This window comes from Corapipo altera, unplaced genomic scaffold (assembly GCF_003945725.1).
Source record: "Corapipo altera isolate COAL_440 unplaced genomic scaffold, ASM394572v1 23b, whole genome shotgun sequence".
Lineage (NCBI taxonomy): Eukaryota > Metazoa > Chordata > Aves > Passeriformes > Pipridae > Corapipo > Corapipo altera.
The window spans coordinates 5733585-5753808 of record NW_020884885.1 but is presented as its reverse complement, the minus strand read 5'-3'; the positions used below and the strand labels follow the sequence as shown (position 1 = coordinate 5753808).

Below are 20224 nucleotides of genomic sequence, written 5' to 3'. Positions count from 1 at the left end.
AGTGTGCAGGTCCCAAGTGGGAGGAAAGGATGTGGAAGAAAGACTGTTTGCAAGGTGTGTGGAGCAGCTGAGGGATGCCTGTTCCCACAGCTGGTGCAGATCTACTCCTGGAAGAGGAACAGAGTGGAAGGGGAAGAAAATCTTTAGTAGTGGGCATTTATTTCATGAAAGCTGGGGATATCCTTTGGAGAGCCTTTCTGTTTCTCTTCTGATGGACAAGAGCTATCTCAAGAATAGTGTGCATTAATGGAAAATGAATACATTTGGTCTGTTACTATTGAAACAATTCATATTTTATTGCTATAACTTGTTTCCTCTAGCACTTCCTGCCTTAGTTGCTCCTCGTTTCTTCCCTTATCCTTCCTGAAGGGGAGCTATACTGAAAAAATGGCAGGTGGTGACACTGTCAGTCTTGGCTGTAGAAGGAAGCGTCACCTCCTGCTCTCTGATCTGCCACACTGTCACTTAAACTGTCCCAAGAGCAGGGTCCAGCCTGAAAACTGACTTGATAATAACAGCAGCTCCGTACACAGTAAATTTGTTCCCAGTGCTTGTATTCAGTGTTTTAATGGGGCTTTCAGGTTGCACAGGTTTTTTTCAGGCAATTGTTCAGCTCAGGTCATCCACATTCATTCTTCCTCACTGGTTCCCCCCCACCCTGCCAAGCCTCTGGACTCATTAGCATTAGCCCCTCTACTTCCCTCCCACCTGCTCTGTGATGCTCCATGTCCAGACTGCACTTCCCACCACTCTCTGCACCAAGTCCTGGGACCCTCCATCCACGCTGCCACTCAGTCATCATGTAACCGAACACCTCCTCACAAGATATAAATATCACAACCATGATTTTAATTCTTTATAATTATTAATAATTCTTTAAAAATATAAATATTCATTTAGGCTGGATATTAGGAAAACATTCTTCACCCACAGGGTTGTTGGGCACTGGAACAGACTCCCAGGGGAAGTAGTCATGGCACCAATCCTGCCAGAATTCAAGAAGTGTTTGGACAATGCCCTCAGACACATGGTGTGACTCTTGGGGCTGTCCTGTCCAGGGCCAGGAGTTGGACTTGATGATCCTTGTGGGTCCCTTCCAACTCAGGATGTTCTAGGATTCTATAATTTGATTGTTCTCATTTTATTTACTTTTCTCCTGGTTATCAGTTTGCACAGGTTTTGATAGCAACATTTTCTCGTGCCATTTGGGAGCAATTAAAAGAAGGGAAAAAAAGCCCTTTCAAATCAGGAAAATTTTCTGTCCAGTTTTACTGAAAACTAATAGGATTCTTTTTTTTTTTTTGAATTGACAACATTAAATTTATAATATCAGTAGCTCCTTATAAATGTGAAGAAAAGATGTCTTATGCAGACAGGATTCAATTTTCACAAGTGACTGAGTTTTATGGAGTCCATCTTACTCAATAGAAAAAAATCAAGCAAAACAGATCTGCTTGCTTGTAAATTACCAACCTGGAAAGTATTACTGTCTCAGTATATTAAGGCTATTGTAAGTAAATTCAGTACTTGGGGAGTGGGTTGGTTCAGCTGGTTAGAGCATGGTGCTAATAATGCCAAGGTTGTGGATTCAATCCCCATATGGGCCATTCGCTCAAGAGCTGGACTTGATAATCTTTGTGGGTCCCTTTGAACTCAGAATATTCTATGAATATCTGAAACAGTTTTTTGTTAAAGCACAAATGTATCTTCTTAATTGAAAAGATCCAAAACCCCAAAACATAAATACAGGTGTGCTCATTTGAATCATACAATATAGCATATGAAAGATTTTGGGGAGCCTCTGAATATTTTCTATTTAATTGGATAAATTTTCATTACAATTGCTATACTTTATGAGCCATTAGGAGCTTATGTTGGGCTTCCACTGTTTAATTTACTTAGTTTAGTACACACATGTTAACTACAGGTGCAGGCACTGCAAAGCACATTTCATAAATTAATCTCTTTTTAATTTGCTTAAATAAAAATTCCTCTATTATTCCTCTAGAAGGAACCAGCCCTTATCACATCCCTCATGTTCAACACAGTTTTGCTTTAAAAGCGATGTCACTGAAGAGCATGCCTACCCCTACCTTCATCTCAGTGATTCCCCTGAAAATGTGCATAACTTACAAGTACCTAAGTAAAGAAGCTGCCTTTGTCAATGAAATTTGAGCTTGTTCTTCACCTCTTTATACTCTTCTACCAGAATTAAATATTCTGCAAGTCAAACTGTGCCTTGATTTGCCTCTAAGAGAAATCCACCTCTTAAAACACTGTCTTAAGTAGTCCAGGTACAATCCCCAGTACTTCTCATAGGGTTTCATATATGTGAAAGTGGGAGGAGGAACTGGCCCTACAACTCCAGAATGAATACAGACATGAACAACCATGTGCAACAGATGCAAACACAGCTCCTTCTTCAGAGTTGTGCCAGACTAAGAAGAGATAAGCACTGAGAGTTCCCCCACAAAATAAAGGGTATTTTCATATTGAAACGGGAATTACTTTTCTATAAATAAACTCTAGAGTTGCAAAGGGGTGGGAAACAAAAGTCCTGCAAGGGTTCTTTCTTTTTTGAATGTTTCTTTTGTTTCTTGCAATATGACAGCATCCTCATTTTCCACCTAGTTTTCCTCAGTAGCAGAGGAGCATGTGCAGAAGTTTCAGTGGTCAGCAAACAGCACAGCGGGTCAAGGAGGGGAGAGGATAGATGCACAGAAAGGGGATCAGCCTTTGTACTTTCCTGCCCGCTCTCTGTCTCTAGAAATGCCACACTGGAGATAAGGAAAGAAAGGCAAATCGTGCAAATAGGGACACTCACCTTTCTGCTACTTTGGACATCTTTAAACAGTGTCTCTCTATCTGCATGTTCAGAAAAGTTATCTGAGGAGAGAGATGACAAGGACATTAACATTCCATGAGTTGTACAGCATGCACTGACAATATACCAACATGCTATTGATTTCTCTTTCCAAACAGCTTGAAAGTAACTCAGAAGGAAATGGGTCCCTTCCCTAGGTATCAGAAGAAGCTTATTAACTGCTTCCTATAGGAGCAGTTATTTCCAAAGGCAAAGCTCCAGGGGAAGCTTCAGAAGACATAATTAAAAGTAGGAAACGCACATATTTGGGGCTGAGGTTCCTAGACTCAGGATGCAATATGATCCCCTTGTTACAATCACACTCCTCTCTCCCATTTCTCTAACTGACGAGCACCACACAACCAATCAGTTTTACAGCATACTTGCACTCTGCTATGAACTAGTTCTTCAGTCTATGATAGAAATAAATTTAGTGTTCTGGGTTAGTTCAGAAGACCACCCGAAAACTGTCTGCCTAATAAACATGTTTAAAGCTGCCTTTACTAAAATGTTGACCCAGCAATTCCTGTTTATCCTTCAGTGAAGATTGCTTATTGCAGGAAAGTAATTCTGAGGGAGAGGTCTCTGCGCCAGGGCAAGGATGTGTGAGCTGGCTGGCCATTCTTTGCCATGATTGTGCAAATAACTTTTTCCCAGTTCCCTAAAAGCTCTGACTGTACAATCTAACAGTTACGTAGTGAACGATGCCTTTCCTCACCACCAGTTCCCAGCCTGTGTCTAAGCATGCTGGCTTCTTCCCTAGCCTTTGTCACTGCTCGCTTTTCAGACATCCTCAGTGAACTGGAAACTAATCTGTCTACTGGTCCACAGACAGAGCAACAGTAGATTCAAAGGTCAGTATTACTCATAATACATATAATCATATAACTGCACTGCTCAATGGATACTTACTACTTTACATAAGTAAGTGAAAATCAAGGACAGGTAAAGCATACAGTCGGTTTTGCTGATATCTCCATAACTTCACATGTCTTTTTTTCAGGTAACAGTTCTCAGAAGAGTTGCCATACAGCCACCCACTTACTTGCTTCCGGAAGTCCTCCTTTGTAGTTTTGCGTACCGGCTGGGATGGCACGTGTACAGGGCTTTGGGGCTGAGACTCCTCTGTAACCCCATATACTGACTGTGAGGAACCAAAAAACATACAGAAGGGATTACAGCATTTTTCTCTGTTATGCAATGAGGAACAGTGCGGTATGCAAAGCAGTAAGGTAATAAGCCAGCAATTTCCTACTGTTTATACCCACACAGGTCAATAATCATTCAGCCTGGAGCAAAATTTACAGATCAGACCACACTTGCAGATGCCTGCAGTTGGAAGGTCTGTAGGCATGTTGAGAAAAGAGTTTGTTTTAAATGTTAAAATGCTGCTAATTTTTAGGAGCTCTGAAGGCTGTGTGTGTCAACACTTGCAGGATGAACACTGGGAATGTGTTCATTGTGATGAACCAAGTGACAAAAGAAAATAATAGTAAACAGGCTCAAGTTGTACCAGAGGAGGTTTAAATTGGATATCTGAAAAAATTTCTTCATTGAAATAGTTATCAAGCACTGGAACATGCTGCCCTATTGAGTCAATATCCCTGGAGGTATTTCAAAGATGTAGATGTGGTGCTCAGGGACATGGTTTAGTCGTGGACTTGGCTGGGTTAAGGTTTTGAGTCACTGATCTTAAAGGTCTTCTTCAATCTAAATGATTCTCTGACTTTATATACACAGAAGAACTTAAACTTGCTGGAAGTCAAAGACACCCAAGTTGCTAATGATCCAGCCTTTGAAATGATGAAGGCAGGTAAACAGTATTATCTGTGCCCAGATAATTTTGGAAAATGGGACTTAGGTACTTTTGCCAATTGCTTTTAATTTTATGGGAGTGCAGAGTCATCAGACTTTGGGGACACAGAGTTCCTTAATGACCTTTTCAGTTCTACCCATCACCCAGTCTGTACCACTCTGCTGGTAAAACTGAAATAATATATTCATCAAGCAGAACAAACAGAACTGATATTATCAAAACTCTTTTTTTTGGGTTCCTGTTGGGTAAATCTGATATACTGAAGGTGTCGAGCATGACTTACATTAAAAAATAACCAAAACCAATGAATCAAAAAAACTCCAAGCAAGCAAAAACCAAAACCAAGAACTCAAACTGACCTTTTTCACTTTTTGTGGATTTTTCATACGGCGACACTTTCTAATGTCCATTTCTGTGGTGTTCACACAACCTGGCTGAAAAGAGATGGTAATTGTGTTACTCCTCTATTTACAACCTTCATGCCACCTTATCTTTCTAAAATATACAATTAGATCTTGTCCAAAACTCTTTTCTGAGGTTTGTGTCCCCATAAACTATTCTTGCTAAACAAGAGACTGCATATATCCAATGCCATCTCAGCATCCAATCCATTTACTCCTAACCTTGGCATCAAAAGGAAATAGCTAAGAGGGAAGCTTTTTCTAGGAAGTCTGAGCCAAACTCGGTAAGCTGCTTTTCTTTCATAAGCACAGTAAATAATTTTCCAAACTTCACATATTTCCAAATCAATAGTTCCATACATGCACAAGCTCAGAATGTCTACAATAATCTTGTAGATGTTTGGTGTGTTTTGAACTGCAAGGAAAATCCATGCGGTGACTTTAAAGGTGATGTCTTCATGCATAGCACAGTGTTTACTAGTATTAAAACTTTCCCGTCAAAACCTGGAAAGTCTCATCGTTTAAAAGAGCTTTACCACAGGCCTGTGCACATCCCAGAATGCTCTTTCCTGGCTGTCCAAAATCTTTCTTTCTGTTTTATCCTTTTTCCTGTCGATTCTGAAAAAAAAGTGTAAATGTATGAGTCAATGTAGTAGTCATGCTTTCTTCTTTGATACAGTTCCTAGATGGGATTTTTAACCCCACAACAAAAAAATTCAGGAATCAGCTTTTTTTTTTTGTACAGCAATGTCACACTCGCACTTTCAAGGCCACATGCCATGAACAAAATAACGCTGATGTTTACTCCAATATGGATCAAAAGAGATTTTCCTATTAATGTGAAAAATTTGACACCTCTTTTTTCATCTGTTGAGGAAACAACCTTTCCTGATACTCTGTCCCTAGACCTTGATTTGACAGGCTAGGGAAGTCTGTGGCTTTGTCTGTGTCAGGAGACCCACCAGAACCTGTTTGTTCCAGGTGAGGCTCTTGACTGGTGCTGGACTGAGGTCCTCATCAGGAGATCTCATTGCACCCCAGTGGCCCAGCAGCACCACTGGCATGACTACAAACTGCAAAGGATCCTGCAGTAGCGGAATGCCCAGCAGCAACAACATGGGCAGCACTTGTGGTCACTCCTCCTTAGAGCTTTCAACACCAAGACTGGCTCTGCCAATGTGCCCCAGTGCTGGCAGAGCAAGGGGTGACAAGCAGAGGTGACCAGAGCTGAGCTTGCTGCACGGCCCTGTGAAAGCCAGCACCCACCCAAGAGAGACGTGCCTGGGCTGGCACAACAGTAACTCAGTAGTTTTAGTCCTGATGCAGTCAGTGAATCAACTCACTCAAAGGCCACCAGAGGTTGTTCAAAGCAACTGTTCCCCTATCTCTTGGCAGCAGTGAGCAAGTCACATCTGGCACCTCACTCCTGCGTGCAGCTCTACACATAAGCACAGCAAGGTCACTACCAGCTTGCAAGATCTACCTGCATAGAGACTTGGAGGAGGCACATGGAAGGAGGAACAGCCTCCACTTCTAGAGCAGGACTGTAAAAAGTTCACAGCATCCCTGTGCTGGGTTGCCAGATTGCTGCCACCCAGGAAAATTAAAGCAGCAAGGAAAAAACCCATGCTAGGTTCTCTCCCACCTGTTTTTCTTTTGGAGGGGCAGTGACCCTTAGCTAAGTCTGTGCTAGAAATGTACCAAGAGGATAGGAAGCAGGGGACTAAAACTGAAGTTTCTGAATACTACTCCCCACAAAAAGCCCAAGTCCTCCACTGTTTGGCATCACTCATTGAACTTCCCCTTTGCAAGGCTGAGGTGAGAAAAAAGTTCTTGCACAAGCTCTGTCCCTGCACAAAGACAGAGCAGCCACCAGACAGCAGTTGTTGTACTGTACTGAGGATACCCAGCCCAAAACTACTTCTTCTGAGTGAGTCCTTCACACCTGGCCAAAGGAGAAGGTGAAGTCTTCTGCCAACCTTATATCACACAGCACATACAAACAGGAGGGACTCTTTGGAGGTTTCATGAATTCTCTTCACTGATACTTTGTGCTCAACCCAGATTGTCAACTCTTATCTCCAAACTTACTGATAACTCAGGGTTTCACATTTTAAACTATGAAGACCCAAAACAGCTAGATGCTCTGTGGCTGTGGTTTTTGAGCAATCTATGTATAGCAATGGGAATACTGTGTGCAAAGACATTGAAGGCAATGCAAAAGTTGGTAAATCGGAGGAATGTTTTCAGGGTTTTTTTAGGGTTTTGTTTTGTTTTGTTTTCCCCCTTTTTTTTTGTTTGTTTGGTTTTTGTTTTGTCTTGTTTTTTTTTTTCCTTTTTCTTTTTTTAAGTTAACTTAGAGCTGTGAATTCACTGTGAACTTCATCCCTTCCTTTTTGGAAACCTGAAGACTGAACCATCACATGAACCGGAAACCAGAAGCTGAAACTAGCCAGCAAAAAAAGTTGATAGTTGCCAGTTCATGCTTAAGTTTCAAAGAAAACAGGATGGAGAAAAGATGAATAAGCAACGATGATCATAAAGAATCTGATATTTACATTTCTTTCTTAGGTAATAATTATACGTTTTAGACAGAATGCAGAATTTTGTCTTGACTTAAGACTTTTTTTTTCATCTTGGCAATAGCCTTTAAGTAACTGAAAGTACAACTGGTATCATAACTTCTAATTTTCTCTTCCAAACAGAACACTGGTATTCTGGTTGGAAAAAATCCCTTAACTACCTTGTAATTTAAACGATAACTATCATGTATTTAAACGTAACACAATTATAATGTTACTAAGCAAAGAATTAATCAAAATTCCAAAGGTTTAATCAAAGACAGAGATGTATACCTCAAGCCACACCCTCAAGAAATTATATTCCTTAACTTTTTAGCATCTAATGCTGAAAGTGCAAGTTCTTTCTAGTGGTACAGAGTATCAGTACTGGTGTTCTCATGTGCCATCTACACCAGCCCTTCTACTTTATAGGTGACAACTACCCACACAAAATGGACACTTAGGAGTTTTAGATACTAGTTTGTTGACACTAGTAGACAAACCCTGGACCATACCCATTTTCCAGCAATAATGAATATATGCTCAAAATATTAAGAGGTTTCAAACTGCTTCCATAAGGGAAGATGAGAAGAAAAGTAGATTTCAATTAAGAGCAGAGAATAGGAAAAACCCAAATACTAAATATGAGTAGATTTCATGTAAGTGGTACCCAATTCTCTATGCTAATTTAGTAGCATGAGTTGAACTACAAAGATACAACAGAGTCAACTAGGGATTACTATAAATGAGGAAATCAAATTCAGTCTGCTGTAAATATCACCCTTATAATCACGCTGAAGTGACAGTAATTTTTGACTCAGAAATACTCTGCAAGCATAGAGTAACACAGACAGATGACAAAATTCTGTTCTTTCCATTTATACAAAACGAAAATACTACACAAATGTAGAAGCAGAATGGGCACGTGAATAGCCCAAGCTTCCATGATGAATCCAGGCTCTGGAGCTCCTGACCAAAATTTCCATGTACAGATAATTAAATCACATTTCAGATTCTGGCACAGACCTTCAGAATTGGCTCTCTACTCTTTCTAGTCTGCCAGTGATTAAAATTCACCAACTTCTGAGCTTAGTCACAGTAAAGATTTTGACAAAGAAGTTTTATTTGTACAGAATCCCCTTCCCTTCACAGCTCTAAATACTGGTGCAGTTCAGTGCTCTGGGATTACTCACTTCACTTGGGCCTCTGCTTGCATGAAGATGAATTCCCACTTTCTTGCAAACGCTCTCTGAAGTCTTGCTAAGTTTTCCTGACAAAAGATGAAAATAGTAAGAACAACAAATCTCTGTAATTACAACAATTACTTGAGAGCACAGTTAGCATGCTGAGTATTTATTTTATTCTTTTTTTTTTTAAGCTGTAACACTCAAGACATGGAAGCCAGTGTTGGTTTCAGGTCAGCTATCTTGCAGGCAAAGCAAGGCTGTAACACATCTTTTCAGGCTGCAGCCCAAAGGACCCTGTCAGGGATAAGTAATGGAGTGTGATGAAGACAGTTTGAGCTCTACTATGAAAAAAATGGACTTGTTCCCAAAAGATAACACTGAGCAGCTTTGTGAAGCTGACAACTTTTCATTTCTAACACCAGATGGCTGCCACCTGCACATTTCCCTCTCATCCTCACTTTCCCTTCCTCACCCCACTGCTCTCTTCTCTTCAGGCTTTTGCTAAGGTGCAAAGCCAGAGCATCCCTTGCTTTGCTCAGTCCTGGTCACCACTGAGAGCATTACATAGCTGCACAGCACTGAAGGCTGAAGACTGCCAGCATGATTCACAAAAGGAAACAGCTTGTTTGTCCAGTTACTGCAAAGACTGGATCCACATGCAGTCTTGCTTTACATCTGAGGTAAGAGTTCTCGTCCAGACCCATTACAGAAAGTGTAGTGATCTGAACATTTGGATGTGGATGTGACTTCATCACAGTTCAAGGTTAAACTCAGGGCATGGCCAGAATTTCAGGCTTAAATGGCACCCCAAGTTCACATATCCACACCCACCCCAACAAGGAGGCCCGGGAAACCATTAACTTGACACTCTTCTCCATTACAGCTGGTTTAACTATTGCAAGTTTACACTGAAATCGAACACTTGTAGTTCTACTGCTGTTCTTTTTATACTTATCACCTTTATTTCAAGGAACTGCTTAGGCACATGCATTTCAATATGAAAAGAATTCTTCCTATTATTTAAACTCTTGTATAACACAAGGCATAAAGCTTGGCCCTGTTACCTCAAAGGCCATGTAACAGCTCCAGTCTGTACACATGGAGGAAAACAGTTAAGTAAATGATTTAGAGATTGCTGAACTATGATTTCCTTAACTGTGGCTACAAGGAAGAACTACTTGTAATTATCTGTAACATCAATTTTTGTGGGTGGTTTTTTTAATTTTAAATTTTTTTCACATGAGCTCCCTCGGTAAATATGCTGAAGCCAATGAAAGATCACCAATTGAAGTAATATTTGAATCATGCTTATGTTTGACCAATTATAAACAAAACTGAATGCAATTATACAAGCTTAATCGTATCATCGAGACCCCTGTTCTACCTAGTATAAATAGGGGTTGGGTGTTGCCTGTAAATGTTGCAAACAGAACCTAAAAATGAGACGTCCTCTGAGATGCTTTGTAGAGATTCTCTTTCAAAGCTCCAGGTCATTGCTGATACCTATGGAGATGCATCTTCATGCTGCATCTCCAAAAATGTGTACTAAATGTACAGGGCTCCTTCTCACTCCTGCAAGCTTGTTTCTCTCACTTGTGCTTAGCTTACATTTCCATTGCTGGATGTGCTTCAGTTCCCAGAATGAATAGGAAGAGTCAGTGCCATTCTTATCTGAATGTCTCTAATTAAGAGAACAAAGTTTGAACGCAGAAGTAATCTCTAATTGTGCAATGCAATATTCACAAGAAAAATGAGAGACTGCCAAGATCTAATTATTTACCATCACTGGAGCACTGCTACTCTCAGTAGGCAACAATGTGCAAAAGTACTTAGCCATAGCCTCGCTGCATGTGTGTGGGAGTATGTGCGCTGCTGAACAGCCTTTTGTTGCCTTTTGATAGATCTTTAGAGCTCTTACAGTTAATTGGTTGGATGTGAGCAATTTTAATGATTTTAATAATGAAATCAGTAATATGCAGAAGAGAAAACTCAGCAAAAGGACATGTAAGTGCATGCAGATTATTATGTTCCTTCCTTTATGCCTGTTCAAGATTAGAACTCTTGGGAACTCTGGATGCACTTCCACGGTGGACTAGATAAGTGGCAATTTTTGCATGCTCTGCACTGAAAGAACCAAGTGGCATGTGTATATCTCTCCACATCCACAAAAGTCCCAAAATGTAGAAGGCAAACTCCATTCTTCGGAAAAAGTCCACCCTTAAAATATATGTTATATGTTTTCACTGTAAGAAATATGACCATAGAAGTCCACTAGAACCAGCTTTGTAAACAAACCTTTCACTGAAAAACTCCAAATATGAATTTCAGCTGTTACATTGTTGAGCTAGTAAACAGAAAAAAGTCAATATGGTAGAAATAAAAGTTCAGCTGCTCAGTGTGTTACACTGCTGGTATTCAAAGAAATACACACCCCCGCCCCTCCTGTCTCCATCTTCCCACTCCTCTCCGCCCAACCCCTGGACAGTCTGACACCTAGGTTTGGGATATTTTTATCGATAATAATTTCATATCAGAGAACATGTTCTGAATAAGCTTGAGTAATACTTTTTACGTGGCATATTGAAAACATTCCAAGTCTAGTATCTGAAAACTTTTGTAACTAGATGGATCATGAACAATTTAACTGGTCAATGGTGCAACTGAAAATCCACCATTTCCATGTGTTAAAATCTGCTATATAAAGCATGATTTCTTAACCAGAAACAGGACACCAAGCTAAACTTCTGTGTAATTTGCCCCAATCCTGGAGAGCTGGCTATACAGCAGATGCTTTAATTTGATACACCGCAAAGCCAGGGACGTACATCAATCATGTTCCTGATGTTGTCTCCGTATCAACCTTCACACAATTCTGTCAATTAAGAAAAAGACACAGTAAAGGCTGACCCCAAGGCACAAAATGGCAGCATTCAATTGGCAAGCAAAGCCATCCCTGCAACTCCCAGCTGTAAACTCTAGCAGCAGTGTACCTACGGCTTCATAATCCGCCAGCTCCAGCCTAGCTTTGTTCTGCATGGTCCGTTTGCAAAGATAGATGGCTAAAGGGAGAAACAGAATGGAAAACAATTACAAACAGATTATTAGTACTAGATATTATAAAAAAAGAAGAAAAAAACGGTCCATAGATTGTTCATTTTCATCAGAAAGCAACATGAGTCAAGGAATGAGAGGGCTGAACATTCAGCTGACATCACCCACTAGTAATCTCAGAGGCCCTAAACATCTTGGACATCTCATTTAAAAGTGCTAAGAGCAGATGCCAGGACCTAACAAGATGTCCAAAAGAGGCACAGTTGCTTCTGGGGCTGGTAAAAGATACAGAATTAGCAACCTGTTCCTCTCAGGACTTTGGGAATATGCCTGCACTTCTTTTCCGCTTTTGTAAGAAAAAAATAAAAATAAGAATAAAGGACATTGAAATGAAAACAGAAATATGGGCCAGACCCTAAAGGGATATCCTGGCATTTTTTAATATGCTCCATCCACTTATTCTATACATTTCAAACAGTTAAGAGAAGCCTTGTCACATTTCACCATAGGCAGATGAGATGCTGCTGAAAATCATGTGGTTTGGGATTTTGAGGGTCAAGATGAGCCCAGTGCACAAGACCAAACCAGTCCCAGGTTGCCTTCTGGGAAAGCCTCACCTGGATCTGCTAAACTCACTCCATTTCCATCACAAGCTCAAACACAAGGTCCACAGCACATCCTGGGTATATAATTAGGTCTGAACTATACAACAGAGGCCTAGTGCTACTCATGTAGTTCTATTCTATGCTATTTCTATAATTTTAACATTCATACAATGAGCCAATATCATGCATGGTAACCAGAGCCAACCAGTTCATTTATATTTATACATCTCAAGGGCAGTTTTCGCTGTAATCCCTTTATGACACCAAATAAAGTGAGAGTCAGTTGTCTCACAGTATTGTTTCATGCGAGGCAGTGACCTGCCATTAGCAGGCTAGTTCCTGTTCTGTAAGTGGACATATGCAAATAAAAAAAAGTATGAAGTGCTGCTGGGATTTCAGTTTTATTTGGGTCCACTGCTAGTTTGGGATTAATTCCTGTGAAGACTCCATCTGTACAGACCTCTGATATGCAAAGTCTGATTATAAACATATGTTAGAGGTTTCTGGGACAGATGCAAATCTGTTACTACTGGGCTCAGAGCTAATGCAGCTGAAGCTTGTCCGGCTGTGGGTCAGCTCATATAGGGCTTTATTTTGGGGTGTACTGCTCCAGTCAATACCATTGCAGCACAATAATCTGACTGCAAAACCAATTATTTATCTGATATTGCAGGCAAAAAAAAGAAACTTCCCTTTTCACATTGTTATTCTGGTATTTACAGAATACGTATTTGGCACAGTTCACACAGCAATATATGTGTGATGACTGTAAAATCTGGAAATTACTTTGCATATACTGAACAGCATCATGTTTTTCTCCAAAGCAGTTCCCTCACTGGGATCAACACGTAAGTCTCTGCTAGCTTCCCTGCAGATGAGGACTGCAAATGAACTATCCTATGACACACACCATAGCAGACTACTTCTTCACCCTAGCAAACGATTTCCAGAATCCATAATGATGATTAATTATAACCCAGGAAAGAAAAAAACCAAACTGATTATTCAGGGAGGCGTTCTAAACCAATCTTAGGTAATGAGATAAAAGAAGGACTTCCAGAAGCTTCTGTTTTATGAGTGCACACATGGATACACTTCCTCTTCCAAAGCCATGCCAGGATACAATAATTAATTTTATCATTTAACTGTGAAAGAAGTGCAGTTCTGGAAGAGACAGCAATATTGCATGCAGACAGCTAAAGATAACAACACTGACATATTTTCTTTATGTATTATCACTGTCTGTAGGCACTCACATGCTTAACACACCATGTTGCAGTTTATTAGCTCATAAACCATGCTCAGTCTTCTCTTTTACCCTATCATCTGCTAATCTTAAAAAATTTGGAAAAATACGTCCAATGTCATATATCAGAGAACTTTTAACTATTTTAACTATAGGTTGCCAATAATTATATACTGGTTTATTGAGCAGTGAGACAAGTGCCCAGATGAAATAAATTTGATTGATCAACACATCAGATTCAGCTACAGTATGTTCTCCCACAAAAGCAGTATTGGTATTATTTAAGATTCCCAAGAACCAGTATTCTGCTTGTCAAAAATCCTGCTGAAATGACAGAGCTATGGGAGAATGAAGGTAGGTAACGACAGGTAAAATTCTGGCCCCACTGAGTTCAATGGCTACAGCTCCATGGGCTTGAGACACTCCAGGATTTCAATTCATGTATTTGAGATGGGCACATATCTGCCTCTAATGCTGCCATCTGACAACTACGTGGATGAAGGGTTTAGATAGCAAGCAGTAATTATTTTAAGGACACTTTTTCCCATCACAGACTTTCTGTACTAACTTTCTACAATGAAATAATTATACTCACCATAATCTGTGTTTTCTGGTTCCCAGCAATTTGAGGGCCAAAAGTATGGTGCCTAAGAAAAAGCATAGACATTTTTGCAATTTAAGAGATGAAAAGCAATTCAAATGCAGAAAAACATTACAAGTACAAAAAGAAGAATCACAAAGTCAACCACCCAGTCTCTGCCCTCAGGGGAAAACACTGCTACAGATCTCCATATTAGTGAGAATGCTTTTCCAGAAAGGTATGACTTTTAACATTCCTCAGTACAGGTAAATAGAGATGCTGTAATACAAGCATCTCTTGAGGAGAATGTCCAGTGTCCTGACAAAATTTTAGACCTTGTTGCCAGCTCATTTGAATGTGGACCTCTTATCCTCTATTCTTAAGAACCTTCTCTTTCCCCAGAAATTCACATCCTGAATTTTTATTTTTTTTTAAAGCATGACAAACCTCATGGCCTTATCTATATGCTATATAGCACTTGCTTTTTTGGAGCAGTTACCAGTGTTGTTGGCAGACTACAAAACAATTTACTTTTTAATTATAGCAGATGGCAGAGGTCAAAACTTAGCTGTTTAGAGTCATTCCAAAAGCAGAAGTCCCGCTAAGCTTACTGCTTTTGTTTTCTATCCAGGTCTGCATATTGCTGTTGCTACAATTAATTACAAGACATTACTGTATGTGGCTGTATTTCAGATTTAACATAAACGAAAAATAATGTCCCAGTGATCACACAAATTACAGAACACTGCTTTGCACTACTGATGTAAGACCACAGATGGGCATAGGACATTAACACATAGACTATTCCTTGCACCAAAGTACAGTGAGAAAACATGGAGTATTCAAATAATACAGGGTTTAATACTCCTCAATTATATATATCTTACGAACTTCAGAATATGAAGAGCTACTGTTAAAGGAGGGACTGATGTTGAGGTAAAAAGTAGCAAGATGAGAGTAGTGGAAAGGAAATGTGATTCTATCAGGTTATTTTTGCAGAAAACATCTGAGGAGGTCTGTTGCAAGAAATGACAACAAGGAAGGAATATGCAAAAGTTGTAAGAAAAGATAAGGAAAAAAGTCAACAAGCAGTCAGTTTGATGATGTGGTTTACACAGACTTAAAACAAGAAAAGGAAATTATATTATATTGAAACGTAGCTCCTAAGAGCTGCACAGGACAACTTCTTACAGTCTCATCCTTTTAAAAAGAGAAAAATACAGCTAAATGGGCAATCAGTATTGCTCCTGCTTCTGTCACATCTTACATGACAGGAAAGCAGAACTTTCAGAAAAGAAAAGGAATTGTAATGAAAAATTTGTGTCTGAATGATGTGTGGTAACCAGAAGGTGGGGTGAGATAAGAGGAGGTCTGTGATCTCCTGGGCTTCTTTGTTCACCATGATATTGGTCACACATGATAATAAAATACCACATTAGCAGGACAGTGAGAACAAGCAGCAGAAACATCAGATGCAAAGGGCAGAACCAGCTTTTCAAATAAAAGCTAAAAAAGAGGAAGAAAATATAAAGGAGGAACAGCAGGGTGAACAGAAAAGAGGTCACAGGAAAGATAAGGGATCTGGCTGAGATCATGTAACAGAAAAACACAAATTCAGACAGCAGGATTAGGCAGTAGGACTCCAGGTTTGGACTTACCATTTCTTCTAAAGTTATACAATCTGTCCAAAAGGAGTTGTTGCAGCACAAGCACTCAGTTATCTAAGAAGCTGACAGTGGCAGACTTTGGACAGGGCATAGAACTCAAGCACAGGATGCTTTAAAAATTCAGCACATCTGGAGGCACAGGGACACTGAGGGATATAGATGTCCCAGTTTAGGTGACTGCCAAGGTTATACATCCTTTGTAAAGAGCCAAAGTCTGAAGCTTGCCCCCTCCCATACCAATCTGCAAGCAAGAGAGGGTAAAACTTGGAATTTTCTGCTGTGCCAAAGCTTGAATGTCCAACTCCTAAGTTTGCCCTCCATTTTGCACAGAAGAATAGCTACTCAATTCTGTGCCAGAGTTAGAGCCAGAGTTAGAGCCTGAAAGCCATTTTCTTTCTCCTGGCTTGGTTCAAATCTGAGTAGAACAGCCTTGAAATAACGTATCAAAAATAATCACAGGACGTACCCATTAATTTATGTAAAAACTGTAGGTAAGAAAGTAGTAGAGTGTAATTTGCGATTTTAAAGCAGATCTTTTTGAAAAGACTTCATAACTTCCTAAGGTCTCTACCAAGATAGCCTCAATCCCTGGCTTCATAGACCTAGTGGTTGCTCAGGAATAAAGGGTGGGCAGTGTCAGCTGTATTACCGCCGGGACAGTGGAAGGGGCCACAAGGGAGTCAGAGGGCTCACCAACCTGAAAACGATAGAACGTCCCATCATCTTTCAGGGTAAGGACATGGTCTGAGATCGGAAAGACATAACCTTGTGCAGCAATGAGACTTCCCAAGTGTATTGCTTCCCCTGTGAAAGAGAAAAAAACACAGGGAAGTATCAGGAAGACGTGCACTGCACATTTCTCTGCTTTCAACAGCAGCTCTGGTGATGACTTGTGAAGTCTGGTGCCCACATGCCTCTCTGCACCCACACCCCATCCTTACTACTTCCAACCAAACCATGCAAAGCAGGAGTGCAGAATTCAGCTTTACAACACAGATGAAGCACCACTCAAAAGTTTAACCTGCTGGTTTTGCGTTCACAAAATGTCACACACTAGTTCAGCTCTAGAACATGAAATTAATTTCAAAGCACATTATCCACCACAGGTGACAGCTGACAAGAAGCCTGTTCCATCAGTGAACCTCACTTGCCTCTAACAAATCCAACAAACACCTGCAACATCAGGTCATTAGCAGGATATTTATTCATAACGACACATCCTGACACTGTAGCATTGCCACTTGTTAGAGAAAAACTGGTGCAGAGGCAAAGGAGAATACATTTCCTAGTGCTGCCAGGGCAACCTTCACCAGCACACAGACACAGCTGCACAGATTTTCAACCAATGCCAGCTGTCAAAAGCTGCATCAACTTTCTCAGAACTGAAAAATACACATCAGCTGCTCATGCACCCCCAGGTAGATAATAAAGCTATTGTTTGCAGCTGAAATTCATATTTGGGACCTGACAGGACTCATGAGAAGGGATGTGTTTATAGGGATGTCCTGCTGGATGATACAACACTCTATCTCTGCTTTCACATGGTGACAGTAAGGCAGCAAAAGAACTGGTAGCTGACATTCTGGATTTTTTCCCTTTCATGAAAAGAAAAAGAAACTTCTGGATCTGCAGATCTTTTTTTCCTCTTTTCTCAATAGATCATAACTGTGTCAAAATTATTTTGTTTTCTCTGAAGAGTGAACTATTTGGACTGTGCCCATGCACCGATCACTCTTTATGGCTGATTATCCATTTATCTATCTGTTGATTTACCTATCTGCTGTGATAAATTGGAGGCTGTCACCTGATCCCATGACGGTGCCTGTGTCATCCTTGGCCAGCATGTCCCACCAGTCATGGCTCCCTTTCTTCTCACCATGAAAACCTGCTACTGCATTTGCCTGCTTAACCACACACATATACCACCTTCCTTTCTAAGTCTGCGAACAAATTTAAAATCAGTCAGTCTTCCCTAGGTAGCAACAGTTTCACAGACAAGCTAAAACTCCTACAATGATATTTCTCTGTGCTGCAATGTAGACTTCATTAAGATACTGAGTCCTAACTCTTTCCCTCTTCCTTCCCTCCAATGCTTAAATCAATTGTGTTGTTTTACTGGTATTGTATACTGCAACAAAATAGTAATTATTGTCTAATAGCATACACAATATAGATGGAGTACCTGCTCCTCCTCAACTGTGGTCACCTTACCTGTATCCTCAATGCTGAGGTTCCTCATAAGCCACTGCACAATATCAGAACCTTAACAAACAAAGAAGAAAGCATTAAACACATAGACCACAGGGTTTGAGAGGCCTAGAGAAAGATAACACTGAGATAGATACAATAGAACTGACGTGAACTTCACTCCATTTTCTTTTTTATCTCCACTGAGGCTGCAGAATGTTTTTCCTTCTTGTGCTACACTGCAATTACATGGTTATGTAATAAGTCCCAAGAAGTTTTCTGTGTGATAGAAAACTTAACATACTTCAAGTCAGATATTACTCTAGTGGTTCCATGTAACTTGTCTCCCATTTGCTTCTCTCTCACCTCAGCATACAGTTACATTTACGCAAGCACTAGTTGAAAGGAGATGAAAGAGCTTTTACTGGTACCTCACACATGTAATATACAAAACTGAAACATCAGTCAAAAAAAGACAGAGGAGGGTCTTGCTCATGCCAGAGACAAGCAATGTCTTGGAGAAGGAAGTGGTATTCAGAGTGCCTGTAACCAAGGGACTGTCACCTGCTAGTGATCACACAAGCTGATTGGTGGCCAGGAGCAGAGAAGTGAGTCTTTAAGGTCCATCAGGCAATTCATTAGGTTTTCAGAACCCAACAAGTATTATGAAACTTGTTGCTACCTTATAAAGAGCATCAAGTTCTCTAGGATTAATCCTCTACATGTATGCAGCCTCTCTGTTGCTTGCATGAAAATGATACAAGTGGAAAACTTATCTCTGTTTAGTAGAAGCTAAGGCCTGTTATCAAAATACAATGTGACAGGGCAGCAAAATTTAGTTAAATCACATACTCAGAAAGTTAAGCTTAAAAAGAAACATAATGGTATGTACAAGCCAGCTGACTTGAGTTGTCCAAAATCAAAGACAATCAGCAAAGACACTTGGAGGCAATTTAGCAAGTCCATACCAAGTTACAACTGTGTGCAGCACAACCTAATGATGCCATGTCTGGGTGCAGACATAACACCAAGCCCTTCTCAGCATACAGTCAATTTACTGAGAAATATTTGCATTCGCATACAGTGGACTAATAGCTTCAGTAATATTCTATAGAATCATAGACTTGCCTGGACTGAAAGCACTCTAAAAATAACCATTTCACATTCCCCTGCCATGGACAGGGATACCACCCACTAGACCAGGTTGCTCAAAGCCCTGTCTAACCTGGCCCGAACACTTCCATAGATGGGGAACCCACAACTTCTCTGGGCAACCTGTTCCACTGCCTCATCACCTTCATTGTAAAAAAATTCTTTACACCTAGTCCTAATTACCTAATTACCATTACCCCTTGTCCTATCACTATCTGACCATGTAAAAAGTTGCATTCCCTCTCTTTTATAAGCCCCACTTTAAGCACTGGAATGCTGCAATAAGGTCTCCTTGGAACCTTCTCTTCTCCAGGCTGAACAGTTCCACCTCTCTCAGCTTGTTGTCACAGGAGAAGTGCTCCAGCCCTCTGATCATCTTTGTGTCCCTCCTCTGGACTCACTCCAGCAGGTCCAAGTCCTTCTTGTGCTGATGCTCTGTTTCAAGTGGGGTCTCCCAAGAATAAAGTAGCGGGGCAGAATCCTGTCCCTCAACCTGCCGGCCATGCTGCTTTTGATGCAGCCCAGGATGTGGCTGGTTTTCTGGGCTGCAAGCGCATGTTGCTGGATCCTGTCCAGCTTTTCATCCACAAGAACCCTGCAGTCCTTTTCTGCTCATGATGAACTCATCTCCCAGTCTGTACTCAGGTCTGGGATTGCCCCAACCCAAGTGCAGGACCTTACACTTCGGCCTGGTGAACTTGATGACCTTCCCATGGGTCCACTTCTCAAGCTTATCCAGGCCCTTCTGGATGGCATCCCATCTTTCTGTTGTGTCAATTGCACTGCTCAGCTTTGTGTCACCTGCAAACTTGCTGAAGGCACACTCAATCTCGCTGTCTATGCCATTGATAAAGATATTAAAGAGCACCAGTCCCAAGACAGAGCCATGAGGGACACCACTTGTCTCC

At 40.6% G+C, this 20224-nt stretch overlaps 1 protein-coding gene across 6 annotated transcripts in view; it reads right to left on the bottom strand.

Moving 5' to 3' along the window:
- The window catches only part of RGS6 (regulator of G protein signaling 6), a 265004-nt gene that overhangs the window by 55416 nt on the left and 189364 nt on the right, over positions 1-20224 (bottom strand). For all 6 annotated transcript variants that reach the window (XM_027642017.1, XM_027642021.1, XM_027642022.1 and 3 more), the window contains 9 exons: positions 18189-18239; positions 16675-16781; positions 14326-14377; positions 11823-11887; positions 8835-8911; positions 5617-5698; positions 5039-5113; positions 3909-4007; positions 2825-2886 (listed from right to left, as the gene is read on the bottom strand). In XM_027642017.1, the coding sequence (XP_027497818.1) occupies positions 2825-2886; positions 3909-4007; positions 5039-5113; positions 5617-5698; positions 8835-8911; positions 11823-11887; positions 14326-14377; positions 16675-16781; positions 18189-18239 (670 nt within the window). The remainder of the gene's footprint in view (positions 1-2824; positions 2887-3908; positions 4008-5038; positions 5114-5616; positions 5699-8834; positions 8912-11822; positions 11888-14325; positions 14378-16674; positions 16782-18188; positions 18240-20224) is intronic.